The 27,780-nt window shown below is 42.4% G+C and overlaps 1 protein-coding gene across 3 annotated transcripts in view; it reads left to right on the top strand.

Annotated features, from left to right (window-relative positions):
- slc25a26 (solute carrier family 25 member 26) overlaps positions 1 to 27,780 on the top strand; it is a 108,679-nt gene that overhangs the window by 79,359 nt on the left and 1,540 nt on the right. For 2 of the 3 annotated variants that reach the window (XM_046075987.1, XM_046075985.1), the window contains 4 exons: positions 6,328 to 6,372; positions 10,666 to 10,735; positions 15,397 to 15,461; positions 20,952 to 21,025. In XM_046075987.1, coding sequence (XP_045931943.1) covers positions 6,328 to 6,372; positions 10,666 to 10,735; positions 15,397 to 15,461; positions 20,952 to 21,025 — 254 coding nt within the window. The remainder of the gene's footprint in view (positions 1 to 6,327; positions 6,373 to 10,665; positions 10,736 to 15,396; positions 15,462 to 20,951; positions 21,026 to 27,780) is intronic. The other variant, XM_046075986.1, reaches the window with a different exon arrangement.

Raw genomic sequence — 27,780 nt, forward strand, 5'->3', positions numbered from 1 at the left:
CTTGTGGCAGACCTCTTTTGGAACTCCAGAATATCAAAGCCATGCAGTTCACCCACTGGCCCAAGGGTTAGAGACTTCAAGTTCAGCACCTGCAACCAGTTACAAACAGGTGGTCTCTCACTGTGTCCTTAAGAAATATGAGCCCCCAACTCGCTCAGTAATGGTTGGCTCACTGTTTCATATTGATTTCTAGGGGTGTGCATCTTCAGTGGTCTCACAATTTGATTATGATTATCCTGTCAATGATTCAATTCGATATGATATCACGTTGCGTCACCTCTAGGGGTGGGAATTTCTAGGCACCTCATTACGATTATGAGGCTACGATGCAATTGTAAAGGGAATAGGATAAAGATGTATTTTTTTCACTGTGTGACTACTCCTTTTTTTGGTCTCGTCTAAATGTAGTTACATGTTTGTCTTGTCCTGTAAGTTGATTTTTGTAATCTTGTATTGAGCTCCATGGGCCTTGACAAACGACGTTTCGTTCATTTGTGTATGAATGACCACAAACAAACTCGAACTAGCAGCCAAAAAACATCCTGCTCAGCTTCCAGACTGCAGTCTGAATTCCGCCCTTTTCGTTCCGTCAACATTATGTTATCAATTAACCTCTAGATAATCGATCATTGAAATTTGTAAACCTGCATCGAGATGCATCTAAGAATCAATTATTTTCCACACTCCTATTGATTTCTTGGGGGAATCTAGCTTCTCTCACATGAATGTCACAAAAACGAATGCTCACCTGGAAGATGGAGAAGTAGATAATAAACACGAGTGTGTATTGGAGTCTGTGCTGTGCTGCGTGCTTTGGTGTTAGCTGTGGTGTCATCATTAGGCAATCATTAGTTAAGAGGAGCTCAGGAGCACGCATGAACGTCACAATCTAAGAAAGCAGTATGGAGGCTGTTACAGGCAACTGAGAAAGCCGCCCAATGGTTCATTTTTATGACGTTTACTTTGCATTACTGATGTGTGGTGTGAGGGTTTGTCTTTCTGAACACATGAACTACATGAACCTTGCACACATTGCTGAAAAGGTTTTCAGAGTATGTCATCCTCTTTGGTAGCACTCCTCTGGGTTTGAATAATCTTTCTTCACTCAAAACTACAGGGAGAGGGAGGATCTATCAGGTACAATGATGGGGTCTATTGCCAAGGTTAGCCCACCTAAAAAGCAAAAAAAAAACAAAGAAAAAACTTGCCCCATGGGCTGTTTTGAGAAATCTTGTTTGTGTTTTTAGCGCAAGTCAGAGCAGTGACACAAGGATTGCAGTTGTGTTGTGATAATTCATTCCACAGCGGGCAACACACTGCACGCATTGCTCCGCTCAATAGAAAATAAAAAATACTTCAGGTTATTTTTTGATTGGGATGTTCACAGCGCGTCTCTCTCGGATAACTCATCCAATTTCCTTTCTTCACCAGTTCTTCTTCTGTCCCTACCTGTCTTCATTTCTCATTCAGCTGAAAGATTTATTATGTCTGTCATCTCCTTGTATCACCATACCAACACATCAGGTTGAAGTATTTCATTGGTATGTTCAAGCGTGTTGATGTGAGATGAGTAGAAATCATTTTAGAACTGTTAAAAAATACCACTGCAGCCATTAGCTCACATAACCTCCACCCTGTAGATTTTAGAAATCCCAATAAACAAACACACTCAGTTGGATTCTGCCATATGCCACGTCTGCTCCGGTTCATACACGTTTCGTGTGTGTGTGTGTGTGTGTGTGTGTGCTCCCACCCGCCCGCCTTCAACCCTCCCTAACTATAAATGACTTATCAATTTTAATCAGACTGCATGTGGTTTTCAGACGTTCCATCTCTGCCATGCAAAGCACACACACACACACACACACACACACACACACACACACACACACACTCACACACTCACACACTCACACACTCACACACACACACACTCTCTCTCTCTCTCTCTCTCTCTCTCTCTCTCTCTCTCTCTCTCTCTCTCTCTCTCTCTCTCTCTCTCTCTCTCGTTATTTATTTTTTTATTTTTTCCTGGGCTGGAAAAAAGCAGATTTCATTGGGGTCGTAATAAAAGACAGGTGCACTTTTATTCCTTTTGAAAGCTCTCTCATCTCTCCTGAGTTGGAAAACAGAGGTGTACTCTCTCTTCATCGTATAACACTTCACTTTCAGTGGCATGGATACCAGACCTACATCAAATAAAGTTTTTAGATCATCTCCAAGGACTGAGAGAATTTGCTTCTGTCTGCCCGGACAGACCAGATGGGCACAGGGAGTTTCCACTGGAACATTTCTGCAACCATCGAATGTGTTTGATTGTACGATAGACTGTATAAAGATGGCATGACAGCTTCCAAAAGTGAAGCCTAAACATCTCGATCGCCCCTCGGGATAGATCACATACCCTGCCCCCTCCATGTTTGCCATTGGAAGATAGTCCAAACTAAAAAAGTACACGTCAAATAAATATTTCTCATGGTTTCTGTCATTTAAGGTAGTTTATATCACATTGGTTTTAATTAGTTATTTGATGTTATAGATAGGGCCCTGTGAATTTTGCAATGCTTAACTTGCTTGAATTGCCTAATATTGTGGAATCTGCTAAAATGTGTATAAAAATCTGTATTTTCCCCTGGCATTACAAGTATTTTTTCCCCCACAGCACTTAAGCCAAATGAACAGAAGAACTGCTATGTTTTGGTGTCATTTACAGGCACACTGCTTCTGTGCTGTCGAGACAGGCAGTTCCTCATACAAGTATACAGCTGAACAAAATGTCGTTTTGTACGGACCAAGGTGCATAAACAATACATAAATAAACAACAACAAATCACAACCTACTACAATAGACAGTAACAGAGCCCTCAAACCATTCACCCGATATTCACACATACAATACACAGTAAACAGTAACAATGCACAATAAGCAGTGAATAGTGCACGTCAAATAAAGTGACAGATAAAGTATAGACGGTTGTGCAATTTGACTTGACACTTCGTCATGATGGGAGTCAGTGCTGCAGGACAGTAGTCATTGAGACGTCACTGTTGACTTCTTAGGCACTAGATGCAAGCTCGCTGAAGACTTCCTAGCTGTGTGGGCAGAGTCAGATATTCCGTAAGAAAAAGAAAGCCACTTCAGTTTCTTACCCTGTGTTCGACCCGCACGTGGAGGCTGTGGGAAGTTTCACTCCTCTGTTTGAACTGGAAGTCGTTCTGGTCCGACACCTTGCAGGCAGCATCACTGGAGTTTCGTACTGTAGTAAAGACAGATAACACAATCAACTTTTTTTTACGTTTCAGTTATTTTCTGATTCACGATCTAGTTAACAATCTGTGTTCATTGTGTTCATTGCCAGCCAAGAAACAGCTTTCTTTGTTTTTTTAGAAAGATTTTTCTTTTGATGATCTGTTATTTTCCCCCATTAACTTTTATTATGGATGCAATTGAAGTCAGAGAGAGTCGGAGAGTCTGTCTCTTTTTACATCATTTGTCATCATTTCCATTCAGTCACATGTGAGGCTGATAATTCCTGAGCGTCTGCTTTGATATGATTTACATCATTTCAATTTCCCCTGAAACATTTAGGCTAATAAATCATTTCCAATCTTCAAAAGACACCATGATCATATTATGGGTTATTCAGTAATGAATTCACAATAAAAAAATACAGATGCACTTAAGGAATAAATAATATAGGCATGATCCTGTGCCTCTGAGAAGGACACAGTATAAATACAGTATGCAGGTTGTTGTTCATGTGCAGGTTTTTGTTAAGCAGGTAACAGAGAGAGAACATGCTGCTCTGGCAGTGATAACTGTGTGCCTTTTATTAGTATCGGGACAGTGCACATGTGTGCAAACTCCATCAAAATCTGTACAGCAGTTAAAGCCGACTGACAACTTTGATCCAGCTGTGATCAGCCGTCATCAGATCACGTAGCGCTTCAGAGGACAGGACGTCTCTTTTCTCTAAAAGCATATTTTCTTTTCTTCTCTCATGGTTTCCTTGGGTCTCTATCTTGTGCATCAAGGAAAAGACGCAAGTAAGGGAAACGTGGATGTGATCGAGAGACTTCATATGCACCCTTGGAAAAATACCTGTTCAGAACTGGAACATCCACTGTGCAGAAGCCAAGTTGTAATTATATCAGAATTTATTTACTGATTTATTATTTTTTACACTTTTAACATGTATACAAGACAAAGTATACTCACATTGGACTAGCTCAGTACTAGTGTATTATTTGCAGATACACAATGCTGAAATGCATTTCCCAACGTGATCCCAAATTCATTCCAGAATTACATCCATGCCAATAACAAACAAAAATTCAAGTAACCATGTTTCTGTTGAGAAAGAGAAGCTTCTTATGAATCTTACAGTAACAAGATCATTCTTTTAGCAGCCAAAAAGGCTGCTATTGTTAGTCTGAATTTCGTATCAGAATATCGACTAACAATGGTAGCTTTATTTGGTTTGGGGAGGGTCACAGTCCAGCGACATCAGCCAAACGTGTGTTTAATACAATTTAATCTTCAAATCCTTTTATCTTTTGATGTTTTTCTGTAGTACACATCCAAAACATTCAAGGGTTAGGATAGAAATAGTAAAAATTGTAATTACATTTTTATTTTCAAGACAGCACTACAAGACTAACTAGCCCTAACTACCCTGACACACACAGCAGTGACTGACCTTTTAGCCTGAAACATGTAGCTTTATTCTTTTAGTATATCATGTATGCAGCCATCAAGTGCATGTTTAGGACCCTTTACAAGATTCTGGTTTTCAAACAAATCAGCTGAAAACAGAGTTTTTAGCCAACTCACATGGTTTTAGCATTAGCATTAGCTTACACTGTCTGGCTACGGCTGAGAAAATCTTCTAGCGTTGTGTTGTCTTGTGTTTACTTCTGTGTGAAATTGAAGACCTGTTGTTTTACAGGTTACTGCAAATATCTAGTAGCAGATCTGCCATGGTTACCACAGTAAACTGCGTTATGTTATTGTTTGTAGTGCTAGAACAGAAAGCTTGACGAATCTTGAAAGTCTTGAGGTGCAGCCACAGTACCTTGGTGAGGAGGGGCTTATCGTACGGCCAGTCGGAGAGACAGATGTCAGTGTTTCTGTCTATATATGAATATCTCAACTTACTGTACATTAGGCTTAGTAATACAGTTACATGGGGTTTTTTTTATTTCTCATTACTTGTAATACAGTAGGGCATCAGGTCTTATCAGTTCATTTCAGAAACAGAAGTTGCTGTGCTCAGTTGAATTTATACTTTATTATACCTTTTTTTTTTAACAGCTTTATGTCTTTATTTTAGTTTTTTAAATTGCCTTTAATAAAACTCCATCATTATAAAGATCTTGAAAAGTTACAGCAGATCCCCTTTAAGTTAATCTACTTCAGACTGAGTGTTTATATGAGGTCAGTTCATTTGGACTGAGTACTTAATAAGCTCATTAGGTGGCATAAACACAGTTCATGGATTGTCTCTGTGCTCTGACCGACTCAGAGTGGGACCAGTCCAGCTTTTACCGACTTGGTAACGTAGTCTGATGGAACATGTCGGAGGAGGCGGCGGCACAGATGGATGAATGATCCTCTTGTTGCTGTGATCAAAGACTGATGACACAACGCAGTGTCACTTTATTTATTTCTCTCTTTGGCTTTGTTTTTGTTCCCTCTCTTCCTTCCTGTCCTGCTCTCCCATTCCTGCAGCACAAGATGACAGGATACACGTGTGTGTGTGTGTGTGTGTGTTGTGTGTGCGCAGTGTGTCTGTCAAAGTAAATAAGAGAAAATATGTGTCTTCATGAATTATTGTGTGTCTCTTTGAATGTGTCTGTTTATAGAAAGTGTGCCCGTTCCTGTGCACGTGTCTGCATGCCTGTGTGTGTGTGTGTGTGTGTGTGAAAGAGAGTGTGTGTGGTCTGACTGTGTGTCATTTACCCCTTGCCTTGGCACTGCGTTTTCCTCCCGCTGTAACTTCCTGCCTGAGTGTTTCCAGTGGCATCCCTCACACTTCAACCATTGCTTTGGAGCCATCCCTCTATTCCTCTTTCCAAATTTGCTCCATCCATCCAGCCATCTATCTATCTATGCACTCAGGACTGCCAGACCACAGCCCGTCTCATTCATTAATCATCAGCATTGAGAAGGAACACAGGGTGCCGTCGGACGAGAGAGAGGAAATGTAGAAAGGTGGTGGGATGACAAGTGCAGGAGATTGGAGGCTAAAACTAGAACCTCCAGAAAATCTAAAACTAATGCTGAGATGATCCTGATGATTAATCCTTTGTCGACTTGTTTTTCAGATCCCATTTTCGCTGGTGCAGTTTCCACTTTGGGAGTATTTAAAGGTATGTATCAGGGCTTCCCATAAATGTTTGTCTGACAGACTTTATTTCCTCTCTGTCTTTATTATCCACCTATTTTAACCCACACCCCACTCTCCACCCTTCCTCACTACCATCATTTACAGTAATTATACTCAGTGATAAATCGGTAGTTAAGTTATAATAGTGTGCTTACGCTCTGACACATTTACAGTCGAGTTCACCCTCTGCATTCCCCTGTATCATTGTGGCAGGCGAAAATGGGACTTTACGTTTTAATGGGTTGTCACGACTACCATCAAACCAGCCTTCGATTTATCACGAGCATATTCAGTCCTGCATATCTTTCCCTTTCTCGCTTTTTTCACCTCACATCCTTAATATCTTTTTCTCTCCCATCTCTCTCTCTTTTTATTTTGCGGCCCTGAACACATAAAAAGCTGTTTCTCTTTGAAAAAAGAAGGCATTTTGTTGGAGTGACATCATGTCTCAAGGGCTCGAGAGGCGGACAGTCGAACATTCCATCAATGTGAGGAGCTAACGGCCCGAGCTAAGGCGAATAATACGCTGCACAGCTGTGTGTTTGTGTGTGTGTATGTGTATGCCGGTCTGTGCATTTGCGCGAGTTAGATTTTTGTCGTTCACAAGTGTCTCTTTGTCCCCCAGTCAAAGGCCCTCTCTCCCCAGGCCATCTGGACACGTCCGTTGGCGGAGAGCTGAACTGCTGGAATCTGGACTGCTCCTCTCCACTGTCTCTGTTTCTTCTTCTCCATCCATTGGCTCTCTACTCCCAGTCCTCCCAGATATATCCTCTATATTAACATGGTGCTCTGAATAGCTAATGAGGCGTTTCCTCAGTTATACTGGCAGACGCTAGCTGACTAGTCGAGGAACGAAAAGAACAACTTGCAACCAAACAGGTTTTTACTGCCATTCCATCAGAGTGACCACCAAGATGTTCAGAGGGTTCCATAAATAAGAATAATGGGATTTAGTTTGAAAAATGCCAGAGTGGAGGAATTTGAGAGAGTGCACGTGTGTGGCATGATCTCCCATCTGCTTTGTGGGATAGTAATGTGCTGCGTTATGGCCTTTTTCTCTTTACTTCACACCGAGCCAGCACAGCTGTCAGTGAGAGAATCAGAAAGAGGAAAAGGGAGAAAACCAACCAACAAACTGCTGTAGGCCTGTTGGAAGAGGACTGTGCAGACAAATCCTTTCATAGAGTGCATTAAGTTCAACTCGCCGTTGAATTTCTGAGATATCATGGAGAGGCATATTCCGGGCAGGAAAAGGCAGGGAATTTTATAAAATACATCAGGCAAGACAGGATTTGAAAGAATAATGTTACACATTAGTCACCACATACACATTTAAAGTATTTTTTTCACTCCAGACTTCAGTAATCCATGTGAATAATTTCACACATTCATTTCACAATACTGTGGTTTTCACTCAGTTGTTTTTCCCAACAGCATTTGTAGCCTACGGCTTACAGTTTACCCCATCTGTTCTGACCTCAAAAACAACATTGGCAAAACAGGAGGGTGTAACAATTTTAGGTTATGATTAAACACCGAGAAAGAGCCACAGAAAATTCAAGGAATTTTCCGTCAAAGGCATGGTGGGAACTAAAGATTAACCGATGAGATGCACTCACAAATGCTGTCTCCCTATACATTTGTTCGCACAAAACACATACATGCTGACACACTCACATGCACGCAGACCCACCACCTCTTTCCTGTGGGAAGTCGTCCAGGTGCAAACTCAGAGCCTGACACAAGGGTTCAAAGGTCAGAAAGTTTGTTTTCCCAGGTTTACCCCTTATTATTTATTCATGAAACAAAGAGGAAGGGATGGAGAGACTCGGAGAAGCAGAGACACAGGGAGGAATCCCCCAGCACGAGGCCTTTGATGTGGAAAACAAAATCTCCTTTTTAATCTGCCCTCTAATGGAATACACATGACACATCCTGAGCTCGTACACACTCACTGCCAGTTCTCCTCCTTTCTGTCTTTCTCTGTGTGTTTACTTGTTTGTGTTTGCATGTGTTGTGCACAACACATGGTTTTTTGTGATGTCCACATGTGTTTGGGAAAGGAGGAGAATGAGATAACATGCAACAGATGAAACTCGAGGGGGGGGGGAGAGACAAAGAAAATATTAGTAATCGCTCCATGCTGTTGCCCAATTGCTCTCCCTGAGAAGTAATCATACCTTGCAGTGCCCGAGGCAGCCCAGCTGTCCACATGCATTTTATACAAAGGCTAACCTTGCATAGTCAGTTTCCTCATCGCTTTGCTGAAACTGGTCGGGGGAGAAAAAAAGACAGAGTTCATTCTCAAAACAAAAACATCAGGTGGTTTCACTCAGTAGCCAGTTGCATTTGGGCAAGCAGCCCTGCAATATGACTGTTTTAAAACAAAAATGTCTTTTACTTTAAATTTTACAAACATATTCGCTTTATTCTCTATTGATTCTGTGCAATTAACTTTGTTTTCAAATAAATAAGTGTAGCTTAATCTGCAAAACTGTGTAATACCTTGGTCAATATTCAAAGCAGTACATTTTCCAAATACTGTAATACTGAGAGGTAATTTGGACAAGTAATTGAATTATTAAATTTCACAATATATATGTCATGTACGGCAAAAGATTTACATCATGCATAGCAAAATAAATGCGCTTTATTCCATATGTTGCCAGTTAAATCCATTATTTTATTATTTGTGAATTTTTTTTCACTGTTGCAAAGTGTGATTCATTTGATATGTGTAAACTCGACTGTCATTGTGAGATGGCTCAGTAATCCATTGAATTTTAGAGACATAGTCCTCTCAAGCTGTGGTCTCAGTCATTTGATTGTTGAGCGTTGCCATTATGCCATACATTGTCCTACTAAGGTACAATTTATTACAGTGCTGTTAGCATTACATTGTACAGGTCCACATAATAAACTAGCAACTATCTGTGTAGCAGGGCTACCACACTACCAGACCATATTAGTTTCATTGCACGCTCAATCTTTTATTATAGTGCATAGTTTTTAAGAGGGGTGGACAGCTAATTATTTTATATTTAGTTTATTGCTACTTCCAGCGGTCTCTTCTACAAGGAGAAAGCTGCCGTTCTCCAGCAGCCTGTACACACCAGCTGTGTGTATTACTAAGTTGTGATTTATGCATTACTAATATAAAAGCATCACAGTTACAACATAACTCTAAGTAACAAATAAATAGTTACACATGCCCCAGGGTCAGTGAAAATCACAAAATGTCACAGAATTATAGTCTATTTCAGCCCCACAGCATAATTTTTCCTTAATTGCACATCATTAATTTATTGATATGATATTTCAATATCAATCTAGCTTAACGCCATGGACTACGATGCCAAGTGGGTCATGCCAGTCAGAAAGCTAATGCGTGTAGTCACCATTACGATGGAACTCTATGTTTGATCGTTGATTGACCACTTGCCTTAGTTATGACTTTTCGTCTATACTGAGTCATGCCCCAAGTAATCGTGATGCAACCAATTTTAGTAGCTTTAGTAGATTTATTTACAAACTAACAAGTAACTAAGCCTCTAGTGTCGACTTTACGCCCTAACTTAGGAGAGAACTCGCACACAGCTGGTGCAACCCAGTGCAGGAATACAATCTCAAGCAGCATCACACGCCTAAACATGGCAGTATGCTGTATAGGAGGGGAAAGGAGAGGAAACAGGAGAGTTGCTCCGCTTCAGAGTGTATACAGTTACAATTTAAAGTTTTTTTTGTTTTTTGGGGGGGGTTCAAGAGGCCTGTGAACTCAATGTAATTTGAGCTTGAGACCCCCGGTATATAGCCTAAGAAATGTGTACATGTTAGTGCTTCAATACAAAAATGTTATCAAGTAAACGAATGCGTTGACATGTGCATGTGATAGGAGAATATGTGCTGATATGAGCTGATTTCCTGTACTTCAACATGATGGTATGTAGACAAAATGAGTAAAGTTTGTAGCGTGATCGAGTGTGAGCGCTGCAGCGTATCCTCTTGCCTCCCTCTTGTCCCGTCCCAGTTCTTGGGAAACAAGTAGCATGACATCACTGGGGAGAAAAAGCAACACAAAAATAGCTTGGACGGCCCGGTTCCCAGCCACAGGCCTGGACCCCAGACCAAGGTTCACAATGTGTTTTCAATGAGTCTGATATGTCTGCTAACTACAATATTCTCTCTCTCTCTTTGTCTCCCTCCCTCTTTCTCCCCTATTCTCGCTCTTTCATCATCCTCCTCTATCGACAACCCTCTCTTTCTCTCTTTCTCCCAGACTCTGTGGTCATGGAGGCAAGGTCACACGCTCTACTCTTGGCAAGCTGCAGTGTGCGGAGCTTTTGCAGGTGCAGGGGATTATTTGCTGCTTTGGGAAAGAGGCGGAGAGAGAGGGGGGTGGAAGACGGATGGGAGGGATGGATGGCTAGATCAATGGATAGATGGATGGATGGGTGAATAGATGGCCAGGAGGGCAGGACAGGTTTAGCCAAAGCCACATTCTTGTAAGATTCCACAAAGGTGAGCTCAGCTGGCAAATCACATCCTCACCTGCACAGCCGAGCAGAGAAGAAAAGAAAGCGGAGTAAAGAAGAATGGGATGGAGGGACATGAGAACAGGCAATTCCAGCCTTTTTGTAAACATTGCTTTCATACAGCGTTAAATTAGCAATCCTCAATACAGCATTGTTGCCTTAAAAAAACTATCACAGTTGTCAAGCCCTTCAGCCAATGAAAATAACACCATGGCAGACGTCTATGGTTCTGTCTTTGCCGGGATGAGTATCGGGGGAGAGACAGACAACCAAGGGAGGACAGAGCAGGGAAGAGAGGAGCTGGTTCCTGGTTATGGGCCCCTGCAGCTGTGCGACCTCCTGAGCACTGGGGCCTGAAGTGTTTTTTTGAGAGAGGGAGAGAGAAAGGCGCAGGAAAGGAGTGGAAGAGGGGAAGGGGAGTGGACTAAAAACGAGACAAATGGGGGAAAGGAAAAGACAGCAACTTGAGAGAATTCAATTCGACCATGAAATGCGAGAGATAAATAATCCATGTGTCTTTAGTTCTTTTCATATTCAAGTGGGAATCAATATTCAATATTTTATTATTTGTAATCCGATTTTTTGTACTTTTGATTTTATGCTCCGATCAAAAATAGGAAATGAAAAAACGAGCCACACACCGAATTTGATTTTGATATGTCCGATTTTCTGAACATTTTTATTTTTAAACCCTCTGCATACACATGGTTAAACCCACACAGGTGTTTTCGCTGAATATTTTTGATTAGACCTCTTTACAGAACTATGGAGGTGTGTACAGACTGCTCTTGATTGTTGTTGTGAGTTTAGTTGCATCTGTAAGACAAGTTACAGCTGCTGCGTTCCAAATCGCATACTTTTTCTTTAGTACTGCAGCAGAGGATTGTGTCTGGCCAGAAAAGCATGCTAGCGTGCATAGTGCAAAATGTGACCAGATGCAGTAGGACATCCTGGTATTTTTGGCAGACAGCATTTGACATACACTGCTCAAAAAATTAAGGGAACACTTAATCATCACAGTAGAACATCATGTCAATTAAACTTCAGGGATGCCAATCTGTACCGTTGGGAAGAATAAACGATTGTGAATCAATGTCACTTGTTTTGGTGCAAAGGAAAGTGACAACAGGTGCACTGGAGAGGCAACAGCAAGACAACCTCCAAAAATGAAATGGTTTTGCAGGTGATGGCCGGAGATAATTGCTCAGAAGGAGCACTGCCAGAGCACTACACAATGACCTCCAGCGGGCTACTGGTGTGCATGTTTCTGACCACACTGTCAGAACAGTCTCCATGAGGGTGGCATGAGGGCCCGAAGTCCTCTAATGGGATCTGTGCTCACTGCCCAACCCATGAGAACATGCGACAGACGTGAAAGAGTCAGGAGACGCCATGGTGAACTTCATGCTGCCTGCACCAACATCCAGCAAAACTGGTTTGGTGGTGGGTCAGTGATGTTCTGGGGAGGCATATCCTTGGAGGGCCGCATAGTCATCAGTATCCTGACTGCTGTTAGGTACCGGGATGAAATCCTCAGAGCCACTGTCAAACCTGACACTGGTGCAGTGGGCCCTGGGTTCCTCCTGGTGCAGGACAATGGCCTCATGTGGCCAGAGAGTGTAGGCAGTTCCTGGATGATGAAGGTATAGATGTCACTGACCGGCCCTCACATTCCCCAGACCTGAATCCAATTGAAAACCTCTGGGATGTTTATCGGTGCTTCCGAGGCTGCCAAGTAGCGGCACAGACTGTCCAGGAGCTCACAGATGCCCTAATCCAGGTCTGGGAGGAGATCCCCCGGGACACCATCTGCCGTCTCATCAGGAGCATGCCCAGACGTTTTCGAGATTGCATACACACTACTGAATCATATTTTGGATCTGCGTGTGATATCAGTTTCTTTACTCTGATTTTTGGTATGATTTTGAATCCAGCCCTCGAACAGTGGATGATTTTGGTTCCCATTAACAGTTTTTGAACTTCCGACTACGTTACTTTGAGCAGTGTACTACGTGTGGGGACATACTAAATCTTTTTCTGGCAGTATGGTCATTGGAACTCACTAAGCATCTCATACACCAATAATTCTTGGAGACATCACGTATTTCTGAACATAGCTCCTTGCAACTTCAAGCAAAAGTCCAATCAGCTACAATAAGTGAAAACACCTTAGGGATGCATTTAATTCACTTGTTTTTGTTGTTTACCTCTTTTTAGCTAGTTTTATTGTATATTTTATACTAATGATGCTTTATAACTTTTTATATATATATGAAACTGCATGGATGCTGAATGTTTACCTGCATAAAGTTGATACAAAGGCGTTGGTGGGGGGAAAAAAGACACTAAATGGTCAGACACTGACACAAAGGCATGGCTTTGATATAAGAGAGAGGGCAAAGAGCTGATTTGAAACAAAAAACACTTTTGTTTAGTGAACTGAAAAGACAACTCAAAACACAGTTTGCCTTTGTGGTATACAGTATCAGTCCAGGGTCATGTAGTGACAGCATGTACCTCGAGTATTGTGGCCCTGAATAAAAAATGCACCATCTATCTTTCTACTCAGTCTTCACCTTTTTTTTGCGATGAAAAAGCAGAACCACAATCAAACTACATATTTCAGAGGAACAGTTCCCCAGACCGCTCCGTAGTGCAGTTGTTGGATGTTTATAACTTTCACTCCATAACTCTTGTGACACTACAACGTCCAGGCAGGACAGGAAGATTGAGGTTGGCAGCTCTAGGGGCGATGGAGAGATGGAGGTGAAGGAGAGTAGAGGGGATGAGGAAATGGCACCCTAAGGAGCTGAGACGTGGCCCCGCGCCACACCGCCTGGACTTGGTCCATGCTGGGAAGAAGAGGAGAAAGGAATCAGAATAGAATAAGAGAACAGGAGATGTGGATGGGTGGGTGTCAGACTGAGACATGCAGAGGAACAAAGAACATAAAAGACAGTTGAAAAGAGTCCTGAATACATGACAAAGTTAGAAATACCCTCTCACATTAGATTGGCTGACCCTTTTTCAAAGGTAGTGAATATTAAACTCTTAATGATGATATCATAACTGTAAATAAATGTAGACATAAACACGTGTAGTATTATAGTTTTAACCTTAAAGCAATCAGACAGCCAAAATTGTTAATTGGGATGTACTGTATAGGAAAAAGGATCGAAAAGTATGAAATTGTAGGGCGGCAATCTAAGCCAAAAAGGAGGGAAGGAAAAAGGGGCAAGATGATGAGGTAGTGTTTGAGGGGGGTGGGGGCACGGGTCCAGGGTAGGAATCAAGTTTGCGTCCCTCTGCGACCGAGCTGCTGTCCAAGAGGGATCCTCGAGTTTCAGTCACTTCCCCTTACATCGCGTTTCACACTCTCTCTTTCACTCATACATAATCTGCTTGACACTGGAAATGATCAGACAGGCGCGTTTAATCATCCCAAATATCTCCACTAGTGCCCTGCGTTGACTTACGACGGACGTGACCCCGTTTGGACCGCCTGCCTAGAACCCCCCCCTCCCAAACTGCCTACAATGAGACAAAATTACATCACTGTCTGATTTGGTTCTAACCTTCATCACATGACAAGGTTCTTCCAGCCAGATTTAGATCTTCCAATTCAGCGATCCGTGTGTAAGATTTATTAATGCATCCTTTTTCTCCTATCCAAGAATATTAAAAAATAGGCTACAGTAAGAGGGCTGTATCTTGTTATCCTTGCTGAAGTTGTATCCACCCAAGTCGGGGGGGAAATTATTAAAATCCACTCTTATAATCAGCCAGCATTAACTAGTAAAACATAACAGTGTGTTACACCACACTGATCCTAATGTTTTCCTGTATCCTCAGTCACGTTGCTACTCGCTGGCCAATATGCATATGTTTATGGAGAACAGTTGCTATGCCTATGGCAGAGTTACACACACACACACACACACACACACACACAAACTCTCTCTCTCTCTGTTTCTCACTTGGACACACACACTGCGGCTCAGCGGGGACACCTTTGGACCGCGCCACCCACACAGCTTCCAACTTGGAGGGAAGTTGGGGTGTAACTGCTCTATAAAACTTTGAATGTATCCAAATGTGTGTCTTGTTTCAAGCTTGTGCGTACAACTAGGTGTGTGTGTGTGTCTGTGCTTGTGTGTATTGGAAACCGGAGTGAGTGTGTGTGGAAGGTGTGGTATGGATGAGGCAGTAGGATGGGGGGGGTGGTGGTGGGAGTAGAAGTGTGTCTGTCTGGTTTTGTGGTCTAATAACAGCAATATTATCACTTTTATGAACTTAATGGAGTGGAGGGCCAAGACTTCTACTGTTTATTGCTGAATTAATACGTTACTTTATCTGTGGTTAAATAATTTGACTTTTTTATTGGTTTGTGTGTAATATTTAAAGACTGCTCTGAGAGCAGAGAGAGGCCCTTTTATGTTTGCACTTTGCTAAATGTGTGTATGTATCCTTTATAGGTGCAGTAGCGGCATTTGTTACCACTCCTCTTGACGTGGCAAAGACCAGGATCATGCTCGCAAAGGTACACACACACACACACACACACACACACACCCTCCTCTGGCTGCAACTTTTAAACACTGCTGTCGGTTGATGGCTCGCAGACAGAGAGCTGAGCGGGCCTGCAGCCTGAGTAAATTTCAACAGTGTCAGCACACAGGACAGAGCGGACTGAGGTAGCACCGGGTCTGTAGTGAGACATACACACACATCTGTCATCCGATCTGGACTATGGACAGTGTCGTGAAGACGTGTTTGTGTGCATGGTTAGTGTTAGAGTGAGGTCTTGTTGCCGCTCCAGAGGAATTTCCATCTCAAGGCTGCTTGTCACTGAGAGGTGAACCAGAAGGTGTCCTGCCTGTTAACTCTTCTACTCTGTGCGTCCTCTCTAACAGTCCCCCTCTCTCTCGCTCTGTAGCGGTGTAGCTTGCTCTAACTGTATACCTGGCTTCCCTCACTATGTCCTATGTGTGTGTGGAAAGGGTAGTGAGTTCAGAGTCTCCCCCCCCCCCCCCCCCCCCCCCCCCCCCCCCACACACACACACACAATCACACACACATACACGGACTGTCCTTGGAAAAGACACAGTGTTCCTCCTCCACACCCACCCTCCCTCCCTGGTCCTAACTAATAAGATACTGGAATTAAGAAAACACTCAGACAGTCTTGATCTCTTGCGAGAAGCCGTTGGCTGTAGGTGGAACAGAACGGTACAAAAGCTTCCTGTAAACATTATTTGAAATGCAGCAGCTGTAATTTACCACCAGCAGAGGATTTGGCCTGCGCTGCCTCAAGTTCGGTTATAACTTTATATGGCCAAGTTTTTCATTCACTTAAAGCACCATCAGGTAAGCTGGAAAAAAAACTGCGAAGAAGCCTAACAGCCTCTACTTATTACGTTATCAGCTGATAACACCCATGTTTAATGAATATGTTTTTTATCTCCAAAAAGATTGTAAACAGCTCTCTTCTAACTGGGAATGTCCCACCTTGGCTGAAACATGCTGTGGTTCAACCTCTTCTAGAAAATAAAGAAGGGCCTTTAACCACTAACACCAAATCACTTTAGACCTATTTCAAACGAACACTTGAAGCAGCACGGAAACATGAAGGAGTGCTTTGTCAAGCCGGCAGCGGCTGCACCGCATATCCTGTTTTACTTTTTGTCCCCACACAAAATAAATCAGCAAGGGCGTCACTTTGTGTTGAAAAGTAGTGGGGACATAAAGGCTCAGATTAGGGGTGTGAGTGACAATACACTTAGGTCACGTGATGCGAAGATGCCTAATATTGGGTTTGCAAGAATTGAGATCATGAGTTGGGGGTCATATATTTTCAGCACTCCAACACTTACTTTGGAGAAATATTTTGCACAAATTTATAGTATGTTTTTTTTATTTATAGTTTATTTATTTGAAGGGAAACACAAAATTCAGGTGGCAGGTGACAATTCAAAATATAAAAATGTTATGTAATATAATTCAGTAATCAGTAGCTTGTTTTTTTTTGCTTAAAGGTTCAGTGTGTAAGATTTAGTGGCATCTAGTGGTGAGGTTGCAAATTGCAACCATCTGTCCAGAACTTAGGACAGCTACAGTGGCTGACACAGCACAAAAGGTGTCTGTTCTGAAACAGCAAAGAGTAGCCAGTCAAGAAATTAGGTTTCTTTAGGTATATTTATTAAGAAAATATATTTATTTACTTAATTATTCAGTAAAACCCTATGTTACTGCGACTGACAGATAACATGGAAAGCCAAGAGTGTGAAACACTTTCACTGTTTCTGCATCACAGTCCATTATAAACCACACATTAAATAAAGTTTATACAAAAATTGACAAGGGAAACACATTAATTCTCTCTGTGATTATGGACCCTTGCCAAAACTGCCCGACAACAATAATATCTGGCCCGCTGCCAGATTATGGTGCTTTGATAGCGGCAAAAAATATAAATAAATAAATACTTTGGTAGCGATGCTGAAACAGATCTCAGTCATGGCAGCAGTTACTCACTTAATCACTTCCTCTTTAGTGGTTTTGCTTTGTTTACTGTAATGCTGTAGTTGGAGTTGAACTGAGCTTTTACTTTTTGAATTTTCTGAACGACATTAAAAGAGTCTGTAGCCTGCTTGACACACCTCTGAAAGATCCATCAGAAAACATGATTCCCCTAAATGTCCCCTGCCTGGAGATACTGGGGAAATTAAAAAGCGTCTGTAGGTTGATGGATGTGGATCAAACACTGCAGCACATGTTTTGTTGTTAACCATCAGAAACAGTTGCTGCAGAATCAATTTGTTGAAGAGAGAAAAAAACATTTGTCTTGAACACTCAGTCTTCAGTGTGAGAGTCCTGCGCCTTACTGACTGAGCTAAACGAACAACGTGTTGATGCATGTCAATATTATGTCTTATATTCCCACCCACATCTAATGGTTGAAAATATTGCTCCAATGCAAAACTTACTTGTAGACCCCTGCTGTATATTAGTACTTCTTCTACTTAGAATGTACGTATTCAACGTAATGATGAGTGTCTGCACTGCCTGAATTCTACCAGAAGTAGAACAAGAAGAACGTCGTGACAAAACACACTCTGTAGCACTGTTAGTCTGTTTTCAGCTACTGTAGAAACATGGCGACGCAACATGGCGGTTAATTTCCGCTTAAAACAGACCCACACAATGCTGAAATAGAACCAAAGACACTATCATAAAATACAGGCTTCATTATCATGTCTAATTCCTAATTCTTATAATTTTAAGTTTTAAATTACTAATTTTTCTTTTCCTTTTCCTTTCCTCTTGCTCATGTTGACTGTGAATGCAATGTAATCTGGGTTCAATAAAGCAGGAGTCAGACACTTTTGGGAAATTAGGAATTTTTGGTTCTCTTTAAATAATATTAAACAGAGTACGTTCTAGGCCTGCTCTATATAAAAAGTGCAATGAGATGACTTTTGTTATTAATTGGTGCTGTAGAAATGAAACTGAATACATTTAAAATAACAAACCTGGATTTTAACATTTAGGCCTACCTAGTCAGGCAGAACTTCTGAAATCCAGAGCGAAAACAAATGCCATGCCTATCATAAAAAAGGTTTCAGAAAAAGAGTCACAACAGAAGTAAAATAATAAACTCTATATTGATGTTAAAATGTGTATCTACGATAACTAATCCACAATTTCACTGCTCATGCCTAAGCACCAGTGTTAGCTGACAATTACATAAAATATGAAATGACATAGTGGTAATGAAATGATAGGATGGGCTATCAACTAGCTATCATCAGATGGCTCATTGTAAGTAAAATAAATGCTAATTACAAAATTCTGAAGGTAGGAAAGATAAGTGTTAAAGCAGCTAGATAGCTAACTACTGACATTAACCTGCAGCGTCTCCATTCCCGTGTGATGCACTGGACTGGAGCAGTTGCCGCTACAAGTGATTCAGACAAGACGTCCAACTAACGTCAAGGTTGGGAAATGGCATGGTCCATTTTAGGGGTGTCTAAAATTGTATTTCAAGATTTTTGAATATAAGGCATGAGTATGGGAAATATATTGTAATATTTACAATTACAGGTTAGAAAGACCCCCCCTGAACTATTCCTTTGACCACGTTACTTTTTTTAGACAATGCACATTTGTTTCTTCTATATTAACATTGCTTTGCGTGTTTTCTTTTTGTGCAAATAAACCTTCATTTGTTAGTTAACATTTCTTGTTGCAAGCCTTTTTTGAGAACAACAAAGTTGGTAGGGACAAAATCAGCCATTGGTGGGGACAAGTTCCCAACATCCCCAGTGTAAATGACACCTAAGTATATCAGGTTGATCAACAAGAGGAACATGTTCCCGTCAGTAATAGTCACTTAAAATTGATTTTTTTAAAAATGTTTCTTAATTGCCACAATGTTAAAAGTAAATTCTGCACCGCTCCTGTCAGTGTAACCTAACGTACACCATGCATCATCCATTGTTCGGACATCTGCTAATTTATTTAGCTGTAAAGCACTTTGGCACAAACCTGGTGTGTTTTTAAAGCACTTTATAATCTGACCTTGACCCTAAAAAGTAACATGTCATTTTAAAAAAAAACTTGTCAGACTTAAGTTTGGTTTAGTTGTGCAAACTCCCATGGCAGCAAAGGATGACAAGTCCAGGCAGGAGAGTGAAACAGAAACTGAGAGAGAGCAGGGCTGCTGTTGATGGGTATGGACGGTTTGGATCGGACGAAGGGGAGGAAGTGCGGGTGTTGAAACTTGTCACATTAGTTTCCGTCCCACGGCAGCAGAGGAGAAGGTTGTTTCTTTTCTGCGGCAGGCAGAATGAAAGAGTGGTGTGTTACAGCAGACTAGACCGAAGCGGGCGGTCGTTCAGGACACAGCTGAACGTGTAAAGCCCCTCCAGGGCAGGACTCCTGCCATGCCGCCCTGGCTGCGGCACTGGCAACAAGCCTGGCACACCGCGCTGCTGTGCGCCGCCTACGCTGCTACTGTACAACGCTGCTCTTCTTCTCAGGCTGATGATGTTTGCTACCCTCCACTGGTACCAAATGTGGCAAACACAGGAGTCAATGTCAGGCTGATAGAGAACATGGAGACATGAAGCTAATTCTGTAGTACTCGCACAAAACTCAGATAACAAAGCAGCACGCCAAAATAAGCCAGAGAAACGTATAGAATGAGCTGCATGAAGATATTTTTGTATGTCAGCACAAGTTACACAGGGACTGTGTGTGTGTGTGTGTGTGTGTGTGTGTGTGTGTGTTTTGGACACCCTTCTTCATTCCCTCCTTCCACCATTCCACAGTGGAAAGGAAAAGAAAACTTGTCAGACGAGGAGAGAGGAAAGTCATTGCTCAGCCACCTGTCTCCAACAGAAACATAAGGAATAGGCCCCACAACCACCACCACATGAATAAAATGAGGGAATCTTCCTCTCCTTCCAGGAGATCTTGGAGTCACAATTTACAGCGGACACCACAAAATGTTTCCTACATGCTCAGTGAGCTGTAGTGTGCATTGCCGTGCACACACCTACACACATACTCCTCCTGCCAGTACTCCCTCCTTGCTTCTCTGCACTGCTTCTTTCTGTTTCTGTCTCCTCTGGGGTGCCACCACCCACCCTCACTTAACCCTGAATGGTCCCACCCATGCAGGTCTCATACCCCTCGCGCAGCTCCACAGTGATGGATTAAAAACTCTCTGGCCAGCTAAGCTGTATTGTGTAAATAAAAGTTCTAGACTGATGGGTGTGGAGGAGAACTTGTTGAGTGTGTTTTTGGGTGGGCAAATGGCTGGGCGGGTTATGGAGGTGTCACCTTCGCTGACACAGCTGTCCATGAGGAGAAAGAAATGAAAGGGAGGGAAGGAGGGGGAGTCGGAGGAAGCTCAGTTGAGGAAGACTAAACACAGTGTCTGTTGGAGGACCGGGAAGTGAATGAGACGATCCATCCGTCATCACACCTGTATTCTCTCTCTCTCTCTCTCTCTCTCTCTCTCTAGGCCGGGTCGACCACTGCGAGCGGCAACATCCCACTGGTGCTCTACGACGTGTGGAAGAGCAGAGGCATTACAGGGTGAGCACGTGTCATCGTGATGGTTTCAAACCAAACAGCCTCTTCACACAAATCGTTTTATGGCAGCCCATTTAAAAACCTCTTATTTTACATGATTTGATTTAACTCAGGCCCGATCCCTCGCGTAATCAAGTTTGATGATAGAGTCGCTACTCTGGGGGACGAGAATTTACAGCCGCAGCTGAAAAATGAGATGCATAAAAGCTTTTTCCTGCTGACTTGCTGTGCTGTCCTATTGATTAAGGTGTTACAGGGGCCAAGAGGAAGGGTTTATTTGAGTGTTTTGATGTGTTCATAATGCGCACTGGACAAAAGGCCAGGTCTAATGGGGCCTCAGAGGGCTGCCAGCACTAAAACAAACCCTCAGCCGCTGTGAATAATAGGCCTGCTTGTATACAAGCTGCCATCATTTAGTTAGGATGCACCTCGGCTTAATGCTCATGGCAGATTTGGTTTGGGACTGGGCCAACCACCAGTGGGACATCTCTCTCCCTCCCTCTGTCTCACAAACACACACTCACAAACCAAACTGTTGTTTGTTTATGTAGGCTGCAGTGCTGGAATCTAATCGGAGAGAAATTACATTTCAGCTTTGTGTTTAATATGAGCCAGGGGTAATTCCCTACATGCTGCTTTCAAACATTAGCAATAACCCAGCCTTCAATTTCAATAAAGATCATGTTTGAGACTACTGCACCATCTCAATGAGGTGATAGTTGGCGGGCCCCTGTGGAAAAGCATAAATCCCACTCTCCCAGCTGCAACAGTAACCAAGTGGTAATGTACAGGGGAGCTCTTTGAAGCCAGACCCCCACCTCTGCACCACACGGCAACCTTTTGATGTTTTTCCTCTCTTTCTCTCCTCCACTATCTTACCTCCAACTATCTTCTGGGGCAACCTGGAGAACTCACTCATATTGTGCAGCCCAGAGAAGATTAACCACAAGCTCTGCAACATGATTAACTCCTGACAAATCATGTTCTCCCCTGATATGGATGTGACTAGGAAAGGTGCAGAATGAGAAGAAAGAGAGTAACTATGAGAAAGAGACGAGAGAATGCAATGTAGAAACAAAGGAGAGTGTGTAGCAAGGAAAAGGGGGGCCGTCTGCTCTGCAGTGCCAAAGGCCTGGTGGTTGCGCTGGTGCATGCCTGATACAAATTGCTGGGGCTTTAAAGCTGTAATTATGGTAATAGGCCCAATTGCAGTGTAGTGAAGCTCTAAAGTGCTTCCATGTGTGTGCCATGCCCCAGAGACCCCGGGTTAGCAGAGACCGGTAGAGCTCACACCGGCCTCCCCAGTAACCTGCAAAACAACAAAACTGCACCAGAAGTCATGTCAAAACAAAGACTAATAATCCTCCAGGCGGTGTCTGCTCTGTTCCTTATGTAAACCAGAATGAAAGAAAGGTTAACAAATGACAAGTTTGTACCACATACACACAACAAAGCAGAGGCTCTGGAAGTCTGTGGTAAGCTGTTATTGTCCTTTTTATGACATAAGGAGTCGTTGTTCCTCACAGTAAGAAATACAGTAAAAACCCAATTCAAATCAAATACATGACACTTTATATACATGTGATTTTAGGTGTAGAGTCATGTGGTGTAGTAGGTGTCTGTAATGGACTTTCTCCTGCCAGTCGGTCTGCATGAGATCCAGATGGTCTCCCAGTGGAGTATTTCTGCTTTAAAAAGCATTTCTGGGGGGATTTAAACCATTCATATCCTTTCACCACACATACCTATTCATCCTCATGGGAGCAAGGAAACATCTCCTACAAACAATAGTAAAGAGTAAATATGAATTTACAAATAGATGCTGAGAACGTGATGGAATTGGACGTTAAATTACATTAATGCATGCTGTAGTTTCACTCTACTGTTGCTGGAGAAAAGCTACTATTCACTGGGGATCCCAACCCAGCCTACAGATTGCATACTAAAGAGGGAATTTATTCTAAACATTTGTTCAGTGGATTTGATGCTGCACAGTTAAAAGAAAAGTCAGGCCATGTTCTATATTTCTATTGTTGTCTAAAAATCTACAAATGATAAGATCAAAGCCAATAGTGAGTTAGCGCATGTCTTGTACTTCTCCATCCTGCCTGTGGCTCTCAGCCCCATGCCTCTTAGTTCCTACTCAAGAAAAAACTAATTTAAAAAGGCTAAATAATCTCCTAAAATAGCTCGGCGCTGTAGTTTTCTGAAAATGTCACTCAAACAGGAGTAAATTAGCGCATTTGATGGGGACTGTTTTCAGCCATGGATTTGGTGCGCTAATGACTATTTACAGCAGCAGGACGGTGTATGTAGGAATGAGTCAGAACAAGCCACAGTGCTCATTTTCATTGTAATAAAGGAACATGTCACCCAACGCAACGGTGTGGCACACTGTTGTGCTGGAGCTCAGTGGCACAGAGGAATAAACTATATAATGCTTTGTGTATTGATAGTATAGGATCAATTCATGGGTAGTTTTGTTATCAGACATATCCGTTAAACAAAAGATACTAAAACACAGAGGAACAAGGATGTCTGCAGTTGAGAAAAGGAGTATTGTTGGCAAAGATGTGCCACCCTTTTCCCAAAAAAACAAACAAAAAAAGAAACCCTATGCCACAGACACAGTGTGTATCCTTCACTGTGTGTGGGGGGGGCTTGGGCGGACACATTTGGGTTTTGTGTTTTTAGGGAAAGTGCTATAACATCTGTGTTTTTGTTATCATTATCCACCTTTTGTCCCCGACATTCAAGTAGATCCACCCCCTACTGAAGGAATGTTTCAAACGTCAAACCGTACGTCACAGGTTAAAACTGAGCTATTTGTTTTGAATGCATCCTATGAAAAAGTCCCATAACTAATAAAGGTTACTTATTATTACCTCGGCAATGTTCCTGCTCCTACACAAGTGCCAGAAATTTGCTCCCACATACATTTGAAGATTCCCACTTTTCTCCTCTTCAAGAGCACCCGCATTTTTTTAAACTGCAGCCAAGACATTTTCTTTGAGTTCACTGCTCATCCTCTGCACTCTCATGCCCTGCCTTGAAACTATATTTAGTCCGATTCCTCAGGAGAGGCGGTTGGCCCGCAATAGAGGGATGACAGCGGCTGGCCAGGCCGTGATGTCAGAATGAGTCAGGGCAAACGGGGGGAAACCGAGGGGAATATTTGAGCTCTGGCTCTGCTTTGACGTCTCAAGAGTCCACAGGTGGGCCTGATCCCAGACAGGAAATGTAACAGTAGTCAAGAGCTGAGACAAAACAAGAGTGTTGAGATTAAAATGAGTTAATTCCCCACACTGCTGGCAATCAGGCCCATCACCAGGAGAAGACAGAGTGGAATATGTCAGGACTTGTTGTGTCTACTGTGTTGTTGTGTGGCTGCCCAGCTGCTCAGTGTAAGAGTTTGTGTTTCTTTGCTTTTCTCTCTTTCTTTCCTTGGATTTTAGCTTGGGATCATGTGTAATGTTCCTTTGTAAGTAATGCTAAGTACTTGCCTGAGGCTTATGTTTCATCAGGTGGCGATAGAACGGCATGTTGAGGTGGAAAGAGCATTCTGAAGGGCAGGACAGCGACCTCTGACTAATGTATCCACGTTTATTTGGAGCATTTACACCAGCGCATGCTTACACAAACAGACTTGGAATTCTCTCTCTCTGGCACACATACTCTCTTTGTGTCTAACCCGTCACTGGCCGTCTCTTAAAAACACACCCGATCTGGGCCGGCCACATTCTGAAACGTGGCGTATATGTGAATGGCCGGGAGATCCCTGGCATTCTTGGCACCTTGTATAGCTTTGTGCAAGCAGCGAGTTTGTTTGTGACCCAAATCTTTTCCAGTGAAAGAGTAGCTAAATGTAGGGCAGTTAAGAGAAATGAACTACAGCCCATGGACTGATTCTGATAGTAGGAAAAAAAAAAAAAAATTTTACCCAAGGGATTTACCCACTAGTTTTTTTCCTAGGATTTTTAACCATATCTCACACCAGATGATCATCATCACGATCTATTTTTCTGAGCACTTTATTTCACTTCTTGTCCGTGTTTGCATAAAAGTTGACTTAAGAACCTTCTTTTTTGATATGCAGGAGGAAACTATGATCACAAAAGATCGCGGATCGTCATACGATTCCACAAAGTTGGGAGACTCGCAAATGACAAATTAAGAAAGAATGGTCTAAACTGAAGCGGCAGAGTCCGAGATATCCAGACTTTTAGCTCCTAGAAAGATAGATGATAGAGAGATGTGGTGTAGGAATAATCGGAAAAATACTTTCCCGACTGGGAAAATTCATGTGAACACCCCCTGGAGTCGGGACAACAACTTGGAAAGTCGTGGGGAAATTTTGGTACACGACTTGCCGAGTTGTTGGGTCATACACGTAGAAAAATGGTGGACAAAGTTGGTTAATGGTTAGAAACCTTTGATTCATAGTGAAAAATCACGTATTGCAATGACATTTTTTGCTCGTTTGTAATAATGTATTAGATAATAACAATTAGTTTGCTGTCCATGTATAGTGACCCAAATTAATTAGGAAGGTTATTCATTAGCAATATTTGTAGTACAATCAATATTTTAGTGGTCTCATGTAATGTAATAGTACAGTACCAACTCTAGGACAAAAATCATTTCTTTATAGTACCGTCTTAAAAGTTCACAAACACACTAAAGTCGTAAGAAAGACTTCACAAAACCAGAAATGGGAGCATCTGAGGGACACGTGAATGCACATGTTTTTTCAAATTTTACACGCAGCAGTAAAACAGACTTATACATTTGTAGACTCCAAAACAGGGCCAAGGATAACCCTGATGATTTCATAAAAAATACCTAACATGCTCACTTGTAATTAGGTCCATTTGGCTCTGGAAGTGCTTTTATCTAATGACACAACAAATAATAAGAGGCTGAAGAACTTGAAGTTGTTTCCTCCTTGTCCTTAGGCCCTCATTTGCAACGAAAACTCCAAAGCCAGACACCAACCCGCCCACAAATTACAAGATCTTGGAAACTTGTTTACAGAAGACATTCTGACATGTCACTGTTGCAAAAAAAAAAAAAGTACAAATAGTAAAATAATGATGCTTAATTCCAGTTGGCTGCTTCAGCTTCAGGGTCCTAGTATGCTGGCTCCGTCACACTTGTCATGGCTTATTGGGACACATGAATAGAACTGAGCCATCATTAATGTTAATAGTGCTTTCCCTCCTATGACAAGTCAAAATGTCTGCCGTGAAAAAGGTAAACATTTCGGAATCTCTGTGCAAGCACAGCTGATGGAAACTAAACGTGTTATATTTATTAAGCATTTTGAAAATTTAAAATGGACAGAAGTAGTAACACCCACAGCCACGCAGGTGATGAATGCAGACACCCATTTTGTGTGCATAGACACTTCTCCTCCCACACACACACACACACACACACTCTCTCACAGGCACACGTCCACAAACGGACAAGTACTCTTCTATCCAGTACATCTGGATCTGATGGGGCCAGACCATGTGAGCGTGGGGGCTTATTGGCAGACAGAAGGTGTTGGTAGGCAAATTCACAGCGAGAGAGACAGAGAGAGAGAGATGGGGGGGGAATAAAAAGGAGAAAGAGACACGCAAAGGCAGATGGAACAGACGGGACGCAGTGAGCATGTGTCTGAGAAGTGGATGACGCAGCAAGAAAAGGGAGACGGAGGAGAAATCCCCGAACAACTGAGCCAGCTGAAGGGGCCGTCGCTGGATGGAGAGGCCGAGAGAAATGGATGGATGGACAGCAGATGGACATGTGTGGATGTCATCTGGCCATCAGTCACGCACAGAGAGAGAGAGAAAAAGAAAGAGAGAGAAAGTAAGAAAAGGGGGGGGGGGGGGGGCTCCAGGGAGGCCCCAGGGGGGGGGCTTGAAGCCTAATCCCAAAAACAGCTGTGCGTAGCTGGGAGGGGGAGAGAAGGGGGCTGGTTCTTGGGAGATGGGTGCTCTCTCATGGCTCATCACATCGTCTGACCCCCGCAACGTCAGCAGCTTCTTCTTGGGCCTCAGTCGCTGTAACTCTTTTTATTTATTGTAAAAAGTGGCTCCACGAACAAGGCCTCATGTTTGACCCGCTCCCATGGATCTCTGCACCCAAGCACGAGGGCCCTGCTTCCATGAATGCGCAGTAAATCACTCCCAGATACTGCTGATTGGTGGAGTGACACCTGATACAGCCTGAGCGGCCCTTCAGCTCTGCTCACGTGGAGATCTTCGTGGAGATAATTAAAGCTGCAGCAGGCAAACTTTTTTACAACACATTTTCCTTCATGTCTCAGTGGCTTTAGCTTAGTAGAGACAAACTAGTTCAAACCAGTCAGAAGCCACAAGGGGCTGGTGCTATCTTTTTTTTAAGCACAGTTATTCTGAAAATTCAAAGGTCTTTCAGTTAGAGACAAGTCAAATGTTATAAATACACCTATGAATGCAGTGTATGTAACAGTGAAACCGACAAAAGTAAATGTAAGATACTGATCCCACACTGGGACAATTCACCTGTCACAGCAATTCCAGATACAACGCAACAGATAAGAAAAAACACATTCAATGAAAATATAATAGAAAAAAAGATAAGAATAAGAGTTATCTGTACATTATATACACCTTTTATAAACAGATGTGATTTATACGAAACGTTGCACAGATCGCAGCAGGAGGTGAATTGATGCACAGTGTAGAAATAAAAAAAACAAATATAAAGGTAAATGTACACTCACATTT

Source organism: Micropterus dolomieu, linkage group LG18, assembly GCF_021292245.1.
Source record: "Micropterus dolomieu isolate WLL.071019.BEF.003 ecotype Adirondacks linkage group LG18, ASM2129224v1, whole genome shotgun sequence".
Classification (NCBI taxonomy): Eukaryota; Metazoa; Chordata; class Actinopteri; order Centrarchiformes; family Centrarchidae; genus Micropterus; species Micropterus dolomieu.